The sequence below is a fragment of the Cetorhinus maximus genome, chromosome 5, assembly GCF_964194155.1.
Source record: "Cetorhinus maximus chromosome 5, sCetMax3.hap1.1, whole genome shotgun sequence".
Taxonomy (NCBI): Eukaryota; Metazoa; Chordata; class Chondrichthyes; order Lamniformes; family Cetorhinidae; genus Cetorhinus; species Cetorhinus maximus.
In genome coordinates, this window is record NC_135883.1 from 171,070,460 (window position 1) to 171,083,661 (window position 13,202).

A 13,202-nucleotide genomic window follows, 5' to 3' on the forward strand; every position below is an offset into this window, starting at 1 on the left:
ACAACATATTAATAACATTTACCTATTACTGGTGGTTCAGCTTCTTGGTAAAAGAACACAATTGATTTTGTGCCTCCTTTTGAAAAGAAATCATCAAAAGGCTGGAACTGTCAAGAAAAAAGTATTAATGGTGAAAACATTTCCGCACCTCAATTGTGTTTCATATAAGCACATTTAATTACTGTTTTCCAATATGCTCAGCATAAAAACAAAAACTAACATGGCATTGTCACAAATTTTCGCCCCAATTAGTTTGTTAATTAATACATTTTTTCACTCAATGCTCCTCTGCGATCATTGGCAAGATTTGGAGAATGTGTTACTTACCAATAGTCTGAGGTGTGGAGAACAGTTAATTAATATTGAACTGCTGGCCGTGGCTTGTTGCTTTAAGTCTAGGGCTGTGACTTTCCAGCCCCGTTGTGGCAGGATCTGCCGTGGGAGATTCAGCAGCCCAGCCAAAAGTCCATTGACTTTTGGCAGGACTGGACGATCCCAGCGGCAGTTGAGGTCGGAAAATACCACCCTAGGGCTCAGAATAGGAAATCCAGGGAACAGCAGCTTTTATGGGAACACAAGTGTATACTGGTAATGTTACTGGGCTAGCAGTCCAGACCCCAGTCTAGTGTTCCAGATATAGATGTTCAATTCCCACCACAGCAGTCGTGCGAAATTAAATTCAATTAATTAATAAATCTGGAATTAAAAGGTAGGCTCAGTAATAATGATCATGAAACTCCCAGATTGTTGTAGAAACTCATCTGGTTCACCAATATCCATCTGGAAAGGAAAACTGCCGTCCTTATCTGCCTGGACTACATATAAAGGACTCCAGACAAACAGCAATCTGGTTGACTCTTAGCTGTCCTCTGAAATAGCCTAGCAAGCCACTCAGTTGTATCAAACCGCTACAAAAAGTCGAGTAAGGATAAAACCAGACGGACCATCAGGCATCAAATTAGGCCAACCCTGTAAAGTCCTCCACCTTAATATCTGGGAACTTGCGTCAAAACTAGGAGAGATGTCCTACAGACCGGTCAAGCAACAGCCTGACATACTCACTGATTCACACCTCACAAAAAATGACCCAGGCTCCTCTATCACCATTCCTGGCTATGTTTCATCCCAATAGCAACACAGTTTCACTATTACGACCCCCATAAAGCCAACAACTTTTTTAAAAAAGGAATCCCCATGACGCCAACAGAAAGAAAACCAATGGACAAGAATTCATGAAACAAAAACAAAAATAGCTGGAAAAGCTCAGCAGGTCTGACAGCATCTACGGAAAGGAACACAGTTAACGTTTCGAGTCCGTATGACTCTTCATCAGAACTGAGGAAAAATAGAAATGAGGTGAAATTTAAGCTGGTTGAGGGGGGTGGGACAGGTGGAGCTGGATAGAGGGCCAGTGATAGGTAGAGGCAAAGAAGAGATTACCAAAGATGTCATAGACAAAAGGACAAATCCCTCACCATTTTGCTTATATTTCACCTCATTTCTATTTTTCCTCAGTTCTGATGAAGAGTCATACGGACTTGAAATGTTAACTGTGTTCCTCTCCGCAAATGCTGTCAGACCTGCTGAGTTTTTCCAGCTATTTTTGTTTTTGTTTCAGATTTCCAGCATCCGCAGTATTTTGCTTTTATGGACAAGATTTCATGTCTTTTATTGTAACAAACCAACTAAAATCAACGTAGTTCAAACATTAATTAATGTGCAAAGAATATTTTAAATAAGAAGGTAAATTTCACTTTAAATAGTTGATACAAAGATACACCTCACGTAGTTACAAGCACTCATATTAATTCCGCACTCATATTAATTCCGCACAATCTGCAATCTCATAATCTTTCTTACTTGGCCCACGTATGTAGGATCTCTCACTTCCCACACAATCGTTTTGGTCCTTAGGTTGCATACACCAACAGCCGTATTCCATTTGAAATCCCCAGGCATGGTTAACACGGTGTACGTCAATGAATTCTCTATCACTTGAGTCATGATAGTCCTGATAGCACACAATACCTCTCTAGCCACAGGAGAGGTGCCAGAGGACTGGAGGACAGCCAATGTGGTACCGTTATTCAAGAAGGGAGGAAGGGATAAACCAGGGAACTACAGGCCAGTCAGTCAAACCTCAGTGGTGGGGAGACTATTGGAAGCAATTCTGAGGGACAGAATTAATCTACACTTGGAGAGGCAGGGATTAATCAAGGAGAGTGAGCATGGCTTTGTTAAGGGGAGGTCATGTCTGACCAATTTGATTGAATTTTTCGAAGAAGTGACCAGGTGTGTAGATGAGAGCAATGCATTTGACGTAGTCTACTTGGGCTTCAGCAAGGCTTTTGATCAGGTCCTGCATGGGAGACTGATAACGAAGGTAAGGGTCCATGGGATCAAAGGCAATTTGGAAAATCGGATCCAGAATTGGCCGAATGGCAGGAAGCAGAGGGTGTGGTCGAGGGGTGTTTTTGTGACTGGATGCTTGTGTCTAGTGGAGTTCCACAGGGATCGGTGTTGGGTCCCTTGCTGTTTGTGGTATATAATAAACAATTTAGACTTGAATGTAGGAGGGTTGATATATATAAACAATTTAGACTTGAATGTAGGAGGGTTGATCACTAAGTTCAAAGATGACATGAAAATTGGTGGAGTGGTAAATAGTGAGGAGGATAGCCTTAGATTACAGGGGGATATAGACGGACTGGTCAGATGGGCTGATCAGTGGTAAATGGAAATTTCATCTGGATAAGTGTGAGGTGATGCACTTTTGCAGGACAAACAAGGCACGGGAATACACGATGAAAGGTAGGACCCTGGGAAGTACCGAGGATCAGAGGGACCTTGGTGTGCATGTCCACCAGTCCCTTAAGGTAGCGGGACAGGTAAATAAGGTGGCTAAGAAGGCATATGGGATACTTGCCTTTATTAGCCAAGGCATAGAATATAAGAGCAGGGAGGTTATGCTGCAACTGTACAAAACGCTGGTTAGACCACAGCTAGAGTATTGCGTGCAGTTCTAGAATCCGCATTATAGGAAGGATGTGATTGCACTAGACAAAGTGCAGAGGAGATCTACAAGGGTGTTGCCTGGGCTGGAGGGTTTTAGTTATGAGGAGAGGTTGGATAGACTGGGGTTATTTTCCCTGGAGCAGAGGAGATTGAGGGGGTACATGATTGAGGTGTACAAAATTATGAGGGGCATAGATAGGGTAGACAGGAAGGAACTTTTCCCCTTGGTGGAGGGATCAATAACCAGGAGGTAAGGGGCAGGAGGTTTAGAGGGGATGTGAGGAAGAATTTTTTCACCGAGAGGGTGATGGGAACCTGGAACTCACTGGCTGAAAGGGTGGTAGAGGCAGAAACCCTCATAACATTTAAGAAGTATTTGGATGTGCACTTGCGATACAAGGCATACAAGGCTATGGGCCTAGTGCTGGAAAACGGGATTAAAATAGTTAGGTACTTGTTTGACCGGCGTGGATTCGATGGGCTGAAGGGCCTTTTTCTGTGCTGTAGACATCTATGACTATGAGTGCTCGATAACGTTGCGACACTCGCCCAATGCCATCGTGCGCTATTTTATGCCCTAATCAGGACGGGCGCACATCCTCCACGGGGTGTAAAATCCTGCCCTATGTGTACTGAGCTGTCTGCAACAGAGACAAGCTGAAACCCAACACCACTGCAATTAGTTTTCTATTTCCCCTTTTTTTCTCAGCTTTTCATTCCTATGGCAACCTCTGGTCACATGGGCATGTCTTGGAACTAAGCTGCCTCCTAGTAAGGAGAAGGATCCACAAGTATCCCCATCATCAATGGCTGGGGAGTCCAACACATCAGTGCAAATGATAAGGCTGAAGCATTTGCAACAATCTTCAGCCATTAGTGACAAGTGGATGATCCATCTTGGCCTCCTCCAGAAGACCCCAGCATCACAGATTCCAGTCTTCAGTCAATTGGATTCACTCCAAATGATATCAAGAAATGGCTGAAGGCACTGGATACTGCAAAGGCTGTGGGACCTCACAATATTCTAGCAATAATACGGAAGAGTTGTGCTTTGGAACTTGCCGCACCCTTAGCCAAACTGTTCCAGTACAGATAAAACACTGGCACCTACCCGGCAATGTGGATAATTGCCCAGGTATGTTCTCTACACAAAAAGGAGGACAACTCAAACCCAGCCAATTACCGTCCCATCAGTCTACCTTCGATAATCAGTAAAGTGATGGAAGATGTCATCAACAGTGCTACCAAGCAGCACTTGCTCAGGAATAACCTGCTCAGTGAGGCTCAGTTTGGGTTCCGCCAGAGTCACTCAGTACCTGACCTCATTACAGCCTTGGTTCAAACATGGACAAAACAGCTGAACTCCCGAGATGAGGTAGGAGTGACTGCCCTTGACATCAAGGGAGCATTTGACCAAGTGTGGCATCAAGGAGCCCTAGCAAAACTGTTGTCAATGGGGAAAATCGGGGAAAACTTTCCACCAGTTGAAGTCATACATAACACAAAGAAAGATGGTTGTGGTTGTTGGAGATCAGTCATCTCAGCTCCAGGACATCACTGTGGGAATTCCACAGGGTGGTGTAGGAGGCCCAATCATCTTCAGCTGCTTCATCAAAGACCTTCCTTCCATTAAAAGGTCAGAAGTAGGGATGTTCGCTGATGACTGCACAATGTTCAGCACCATTCATGACTCCTGAGATACTGAAGCAGTCCATGTCCAAATGCAGCAAGACCTGGACAATATCTAGGCTTGGGCTGACAAGTGGCAAGTAACATTCACGCCACACAACTGCCAGGCAATGACCATCTCCAACAAGAGAGAATCTAACCACCGTCCCTTCACATATAGACAGGAAGGAACTTTACCCCTTGGTGGAGGGATCAATAGCCAGGGGGCATAGGTTTAAGGTAAGGGGCAGGAGGTTTAGAGGGGATGCGAGCAAGAATTTTTTTTAGCCAGAGGGTGGTGGGAATCTGGAACTCATAGCCTGAAAAGGTGATAGAGGCAGTAACCCTCATAAAATTTAAGAAGTATTGGGATGTGCACTTGCGATGCCATGGCATACAAGGCTATAGGCTTAGTGCTGGAAAATGGGATTAGAATAGTTAGGTACTTGTTTGACTTGCGCAGACTCGATGGGCCGAAGGCCTTTTTCTGTAAACCTCTACGACTCTATGGCTCTATTCAACGCCATCACCATCGCTGAATCCCCCACAATCAACACCCTGGGTGTTACCATTGACGAGAAACTAAACTGGACCAGTCATAATAAATACTGTGGCTACAAGAGCAGGTCAGAGGCTAGGAATCCTGCGGTGAGTAACACAGCTCCTAACTCCCCAAATCTTGTCCACCATCTACAAGACATAAGTCAGGAGTGTGATGGAATATTCTCCGCTTGTCTGGATGAGTGCAGATCAATCAACACTCAAGAAGCTTGACACCACCCAGGGTCAAAGCAGCCCGCTTGATTGGCACCCCTCCCACAAGCATTCACTCCCTCCACCACCAATGAATGCTGGCAGCAGCGTATACCATTTACAAGACTGCAGCAACTCACCAATGATCCTTAGGCAGCACCTTCCAAACTCACGACCGCTACCATCTGGAAGGACAGCAGATACATGGGAGCACCATCACCCTCCATGCCACTCAGCATCCTGACTTGGAAATATGTCGCCATCCCTTCAATGTCGCTGGATCAAAGTCCTGGAACTCCCTCTCTAACAGCACTGTGGGTGTACCTACTCTACATTGACTGCAGTGGTTCAAGAAGGCAGTTGACCACTGCTTTCTCAAGTGCAATTAGGGATGGACAATTACTGCTGGCCTAGCCAGCAACACCCACATCTCATAAAATGAATTTTTTAAAAACACTGGTGGGGATTGTAGGCTTTTTCTCCTCACTGGCTTCTCCATTGTACAGGAGGGTGTTATCTAGGGTCTCAGGCAGGGCAGCAAACAGAGACCAGCATTGTAACTGAGGGCACAGGGGATTAGGAGGTGGGGGGTAAGGAGGAAAGAGATACAGGAGATAATGGGCAAAGGTGGAGTAGGGATAGGGGGAAGGAGGAAAAAGACACGGTGGGGCAGGGGGAGGAGAATGAAAGGAGGAAAGAGACATGGGGGACAATGGGAAAATGTGGCGTGGGGGGGGAGGAAGGGGACATGGGGGACAATGAGCAAAGGTGCGGTTGGAGGGGGAAGTGGGGAATGATGGCAAGCAGAGTGGAGATCAAGGGTGGGGAAACTGGAGACCAACATTTAAGACTGAAATGCAAACACAGTAAGGGGTGAAATGGGAACAAAATTACATAAATTGGAGGTGGTGCACGCAGACTGCAGAATACGAGAGGGGGTTCTGTTAGTGTGGCACAAGAGGATAAGGCTTGCACAGAGACTGATGAAGGTTGAGGAGGTGAAAGGCTTGCACATGAGGGACGGGTTGCACAGAGTTTCATGGAAGCAAGGGAGGGACACTATGTTGTCAGCAGTCAAGGAGGAATGGGAGAGCTAAGAGAAAATCAGGAGATGGAAGTGGGGAAGGAAGTCAGGAAAACTACAGTCACCAGAGAAGCGGTACTGAGTAAATTGTTGGATCTGCAGGCTGGCAAGAGCCTGGGTCCTGAAGGCCTTCAACCCAGGGTCTTAAAAGAGGTGCTCATTGAGATCGTTGATGCATTGGTTTTAATTTTCCAAAGCTCCTGAGATTCAGGGAAGGTCCCATTAGATTGGAAGATAGCAAATGTAACTCCATTATTCAAAAAGGAAGGGAGACAGAGGACGGGAAACTACAGGCCAGTTAGCTTAACATCTGTCATAGAGAAAATGTTAGAAGCTGTGATTAAAGAAGTTATAGCAGGGAACTTGGATAAACTTAAAGTCATCATGCAGAGGCAACATGGTTTTGTGAAAGGGAAATCATGTTTAACTAGTTTATTGGAGTTCTTTGAGGAAGTAACATGTGCTGTGGATAAAGGGGAAATGATGGATGCACTGTACTTAGATTTCAAGAAGACATTTGATAAAGTGCCACATCAAAGGTTACTGCAGAAAATAAAAGCTCATGGTATAGGGGGTAACATATTGGCATGGATAGAAGATTAGCTGGCTAACAGGAAGCGGAGAGTAGACATAAATGGGTCTTTTTCAGGTTAGCAAGATGTAACAAGTGGTGTGCCACAGGAATCAGTGCTGGGACCTGAACTGTTTCAATTTATATAAATGACTTGGATGAAGGAATGGATGGGATGGTTGTCAATTTGCTGATGACACAAAGATAGGTAGGAAAGTAAGTTGTGAAGAGGACATAAGGAGGCTACAGAAAGATATAGATAGGTTAAGTGAGTGGGCAAAGATCTGGTAAATGGAGTATAATGTGGGAAAAAGTGCAATTGTCCATTTTGGCAGGAAGAATAAAGGAGAAGCACATTATCTAACTTATATGTAACTGGAACATTGTAGCAGAGTGAAACCCAACGCAAACTGGAGGGACAGCACCTCACCTTCCAGTTAGGCACTTTACAGACTTCCGGACTTACAATTGAGTTCAACAACTTCAGAGCATGAATTCTGTCCTCCATCCTCACCCTCTTTATATCCCCTTTTTTCAATATTCATTCTCATTTCTTAATTTTTATTTTTTCAGTTTTTAATTTTTATCCACTTATTTTTATTTAAATTCATTTTTATTCATTGTTTTATCCTATTTTCAATCTTTTTTCCCCACCACTGCCCCTCCCCCCACCCCACCCCCACTCAGGCCATCTGTCACTTGTTCATGTTGTTCTTTCCGGAGTGCTTATCCTTGTCCTGCCATTGTCATATTCTGCTCTCTGACCTTAATGCCACCACTAGCACCTTCTTTAGCCAGTATCATTATCATTAACACCCCTTTGTCCTTTTGTCCATTACATCTCTAGCAATCACTCCTTTGCCCCCACCTATCACTGGCCTTCTATCCAGCTTCACCCACTCCACTCCCTTAAATAGTATAAATTTCATTACATTTTACTGCTCTTCAGCTCTGAAGAAGAGTCATATGGACTCGAAACATTAACTCTTTTTTTTCTCCACAGATGCTGTTAGACTTGTTGAGTTTTTCCAACATTTTCTGTTTTTGTTTCAGATTTCCAGCATCCGCAGTATTTTGCTTTTATAATACCTGGAATGGGTGGTTGTCTTATGAGGAAGGGTTGGACAGACTAGGCTTGTATCCACTGGAGTTTAGAAGTGTAAGAGGCAACTTGATTGTAATATATAAGATCCTGCGGGGTATTGACAGGGTAGATGTAGAGAGGATGTTTCCGCTTGTGGAAAAATCTAGAACTAGGGGTCATTGTTAAAAAATATGGGGCCTCCCATTTAAAACAGAGGTAAGGTGAAATTCTTTCACTCAAAGGGTCGTAAGTCTTGGGAACTCTCTTCCTGAAGAGGTGGTGTAAGCAGAGTCTAAATAATATTAAGGCAGAGATGGATAGATTCGTGGCAAGCAAGGATGTGATATCAGGTTATCAAGGATACAGATTTCAGGTTATTATCAGGTCAGCATGATCTTATTAAATGGCAGTGCAGGCTCGAGGGGCTGAATGGCCTACTCCTGCTCCTTGGTCTTATGTTCGTATGTTCGTGAGACAGTCATAGTCTTTGGGGGTCATGTAGTCAGGGTATTAGAGTGAAGTCAGTCCTGGGGCTTAGTGCATCTGATAATCATAGCGCGAGAGTGAAGTTGGTCCTAGGGCTTTGGGGCCATGCTACAGGGCTAGGCATTTCCTTACAAATTGTCCTGATGAGTGCAAGATGAAAAGCTTCAACAAAAATTCTCTCAAGGCACAGCTTGGTGTGCAGGGTGTGACCATGGTCTTACTGTACTAAGGGGCCCATTTCAGCGGGCAGCCTCAGCGTGCTTGTACTCAAAACACTGAAATGGGGTCAGAGCTGATGGAAAAGAGGAATATTTCTTTGAGAAGATGAAAAAGAACATTTCCATTGGAGACATTCTCTTTAAAGGGCAAAAAAAGGCAGGCTACAGAAGTCAGTGATTAAACAATGCAGTTGCTCCGTTTGAGCTTCAACAGAGAAGTATGTGAGCATGAAAATGAAAGCTAGCTACTAGGAAGCACAGCTGCTGCATATGTGCCAGATCATCAATGACAGCCTGTAATGTGCTTCATCCAATTGGGATGAATGACGGGCCAAAAGGCATTCAGTCATTGATGATGTGCAAGTTGTGGCTCAGTTCATAGCACCCTCGCCTTTGAATCAGAAGGTTGTGGGTTCATGTCCCACTCCCGGAAACCAAGAACTGTGAGTGCACTCAAAAGAGTTGCAATCTGTGACTGTTGATAACTCGAAAGAGTTTAAAGTCTTGTAGCAGCTCTAGACAGTCATTTAGAGGTGTCAGCTGTGGCTCAGTCCATAGCACCCTCGCCTTTGAATCAGAAGGTTGTGGGTTCATGTCCCACTCCCGGAAACCAAGAACTGTGATTGTACTCAAAAGAGTTGCAATCTGTGACTGTTGATAACTCGAAAGAATTTTTAGGGAGGTGTCAGCTGTGGCTCAGTTCATAGCACCCTCGCCTTTGAACCAGAGGGTTGTGGGTTCATGTCCCACTCCTGGAAACCAAGAACTGTGATTGTACTCGGAAGAGTTGCAATCTGTGACTGTTGATAACTCGAAAGAGTTTAAGGTTGATCAGCATACAAGATATTAGATTACAGGAGTTCCTTTGGTAAGGTCACACATTTCACAATGTCTCCAAAGCCCTCACACTTTTGGTGGGAGTGACATGTAAAGTGTCAGGGTTAGCACCATGGACATCTTGATCTGAGTGTGCACCTCAGCTGCAAGGCTGTATCAGAGAAAAGCTAGTAGCGCAGATGCAATTCTGGGGCATGACATTTTCTTTCTGTGTATGAGTGGGAGGTCTACTATTTCTGCCCAGTGTTCATTAATCTCTTGCATCCATCATTCCCTTGGAAGGCAAATGGTATGACCGCCTATATTACAAGAAAATTTGAGTATAGGAGTAAAGACATCTTACTATGAATATACAGAGCCTTGGTGAGACCACATCTGGAGTATTGCGTGCAGTTTTGGTCTCTTTATCTAAGAAAAGATATACTTGCCATAGAGGGAGTGCAACGAAGGTTCACTAAATTAATTCCGGGGATGGAGATATTGTCCCATGAGGAACGATTAAATAGACTGGGCCTTTATTCCCTGTAGTTTAAAAGATCATTCAAAATGCTTACAGGGCTGAGCAAGGTAGATGCAGGAAGGATGTTTCACTTGGCTGCAGGGTCTAGAACCAGGGGACATGGTCTCAGATTAAGGGGCAGGTCATTTAGGACTGAGATGAGGAGGAATTTCTTCACTCAGAGGGTGGTCAATCTTTAGAAATCTCTGCCACAGAGGGCTATAGCAGCTCAGTCATCAAGCTTGATCAAGAATGAGATGTGACAAGCAAAGTAGATAATGGGGATCCTGTAGATGTAGTATATCTGGACTTCCAGAAGGCCTTTGATAAGGTGCCACACAAAAGATTAATACACAAGATAAGATCACATGGAGTTAGGGGTAATATATTAGCTTAGAGGATTGGCTAACCAACAGAAAGCAGAGAGTCAGGATAAATGGGTCTTTTTCTGGATGGCAAGCTGTAACTAGTGGGGTGCCACAGGGTTCGGTCCTTGGGTCCCAACTATTTATAATCTGTATTAATGACTTGGATTCAGGGATAGAAGGTACTATAGCTAAATTTGCAGATGATACTAAAATAGGTGGGAAAGTAAGTTGCAATGAAGAAATAGGAAATTTACAAATGGATATGGACAGGTTAGGTGAATGGGACAAAATTTGGCAGATGGAGTTTAACATAGATAAGTGTGAGGTTATCCATTTTGGTCGGGAGAATAAAAAGGCGGCTTATTATTTAAGTGGAGAAAAACTTCAGAATGCTTCATTGCAGAGGGTTCTGGGTGTCCTCGTGCACGAATCACTGAAAGCTAGTATGCAGGTACAGCAGGTAATCAGGAAGGCAAATGGAACTTTATTCCTTTAGCAATAAATGCCAGAGTATAAAAATAGGGAAGTGTTGTTGCAACTGTACAAGGCATTGGTGAGACCGCACCTGGAGTAATGTGCACAGTTTTGGTCCCCTTACTTGAGGAAGGATGTAGTTGCACTGGAGGCGGTTCAGAGGAGGTTCACTAGATTAATTCCATAGATGCGGGGCTTGTCTTATGAGGAGAGATTGAGCAGTTTAGACCTATACCCACTAGAGTTTAGAAGGATAAGAGGAGATCTAATTGAGGTACATAAGATGCTAAAGGGGATAGACAAAGTAGACGTGGAGCGGATGTTTCCCTTTGTGGGGCATTCTAGAACGAGAGGCCATAGTTTTAGGCTAAGGGGTGGTAGATTTAAATCAGAGATGAGGAAGAATTACTTTCCTCAAAGGGTCGTGAATCTGCGGAATTCACTACCTCAAAGTGCAGTGGATGCCGGGACGCTGAATAAATAGACAGATTTTTAATTAGTAACGGGTTGAAAGGTTATGGGGAGAGGGCGGAAGTTGGAGTTGAGGCTGAAATGAGATCAGCCATGATTGTATTGAATGGCGGGGCTGGCGCAAGGGGCTGAATTGCCTACCCCTGCTCCTCGTTCTCATGTTCTTATGTTATTCATAGATTCCTACACATTAAAAACATCAAGAGATACGGGGATAGTGCAGGAACATGGTGTTGAGGTAAAAGATCAGCCATGATCTCATTCAATGGTAGGGCAGGCTCGAAAGATTGACTGGCCTACTCCTGCTCCTATTTCAAATGTTATGTTCTTATGTGTATTGCCCCTATTTTTCGTTTTCATTTTAGATAAGATCGCAACTCCAGAAATTGCTTTGAAAAATGGTTAACAAGACTAAATTAAAACAATTCAAACACATCAAGTAACAATACTTACAGTTAACGAATCCAAAATAAAATCTTCCACCTTAGTTTTCTCCATCTCCAATCTTCTAGACAAGATTTCAATAATGTATCGATAGGCTTCATCAAACTTCTTTCTTCTATTCTCCCTTGCTTCTCTGTACCTTCCCTAAAAGTCAAAAGTGAAGCACCAAATCGGTGAATTACCACAGTAGAGATACAAATAAAAAGGGTGAAATTCAGTCAGGGAGTACACATATGAGGTCTTCAGCTCCCTTGATGTATCAAAATGGTGTTCAGGGCATGCAAATACACTTCTGATGCTAAATGTGATTTAAGCCGTGTTGATAAAAGGGTTAGTGCTGGTACACCAAATGTTCATTGTTAAAATGCGAAAAGATTGTTAAGTTTTCAGCCATCTCTTTAATGTAAGGTAAAATGGAGGGAGAAGAGTCATGTGATATGTTATGAGTTCTGTCCAGCAACAGGCTAGGTGATTGGGTTACCACAGGGAGAGGGGGCCCAGTTTCAGAGTTTCTGAGAAAGGTACAAAGTTCTCAAAATTGAAAACAAAGGCAGGGGCTGCTGTGGGTATCTGTGGGGCAGACTTTCTGTCTGAGATTTCAGACAGGAAGCAAAAGAGAGAGGAAGGTCTGGCAAGGAAAAACAAAAGGCTGCAGCTATTGTGGTCTACAGAGAAGAGCAAACTGCCGTTCTGTGAACTGCCAGACAGAATGTGAAGGAAACATGGTCTCTGTTCAAAGAAACACATCCTGAGACAATCTAAATGCTCTGGAAAATTCATCCTGGCATGGCTGGGTACAGGCCTTGCAGTTGGCAGTTCGTTCGTGAGTTCTCCAAAAGTTGACAGAAATACCTTTTGATGGTCACATGGGAAGATGTGGTAAATCAAAGAGTAGAGACAATGCAAAAGAGAAGAGTACAAATATGAGAAATGATAAACAGTGCATGACAGGAAGGGATAGAGAGTACAAATCTAAGAGTAAATCAGCAGATAAGGCTAGAGGTTACCAAAATGATAAAAAGGACAAAATTCAAGGCTCTATATCTGAATGTATGCAGCATTTGAAACAAAACAGATGAACTGATAGCTCAAATAGAAAAAAATAAGTAAAATATGATTGCCATTAGAGAGACATGGCTGCAAGATCTTAGGAAGAAGTCCATCAGGACCCAGGGAATTTCAGCCCGCAGCTCCAACTATTTGCTCAATTTCTCTGGTGATTATGATTTT

The 13,202-nt window shown here is 43.7% G+C and overlaps 1 protein-coding gene across 1 annotated transcript in view; it reads right to left on the reverse strand.

Moving 5' to 3' along the window:
- The window catches only part of LOC144681152 (dynein axonemal heavy chain 8-like), a 1,929,890-nt gene extending 1,917,171 nt beyond the window's left edge, over positions 1-12,719 (reverse strand). Inside the window, exons 1-3 of the mRNA XM_078542879.1 lie at positions 12,642-12,719; positions 11,982-12,116; positions 23-107 (exon numbers count right to left, since the gene is read on the reverse strand). Coding sequence (XP_078399005.1) covers positions 23-107; positions 11,982-12,116; positions 12,642-12,719 — 298 coding nt within the window. The remainder of the gene's footprint in view (positions 1-22; positions 108-11,981; positions 12,117-12,641) is intronic.
- Positions 12,720-13,202: the final 483 nt, after the last annotated feature.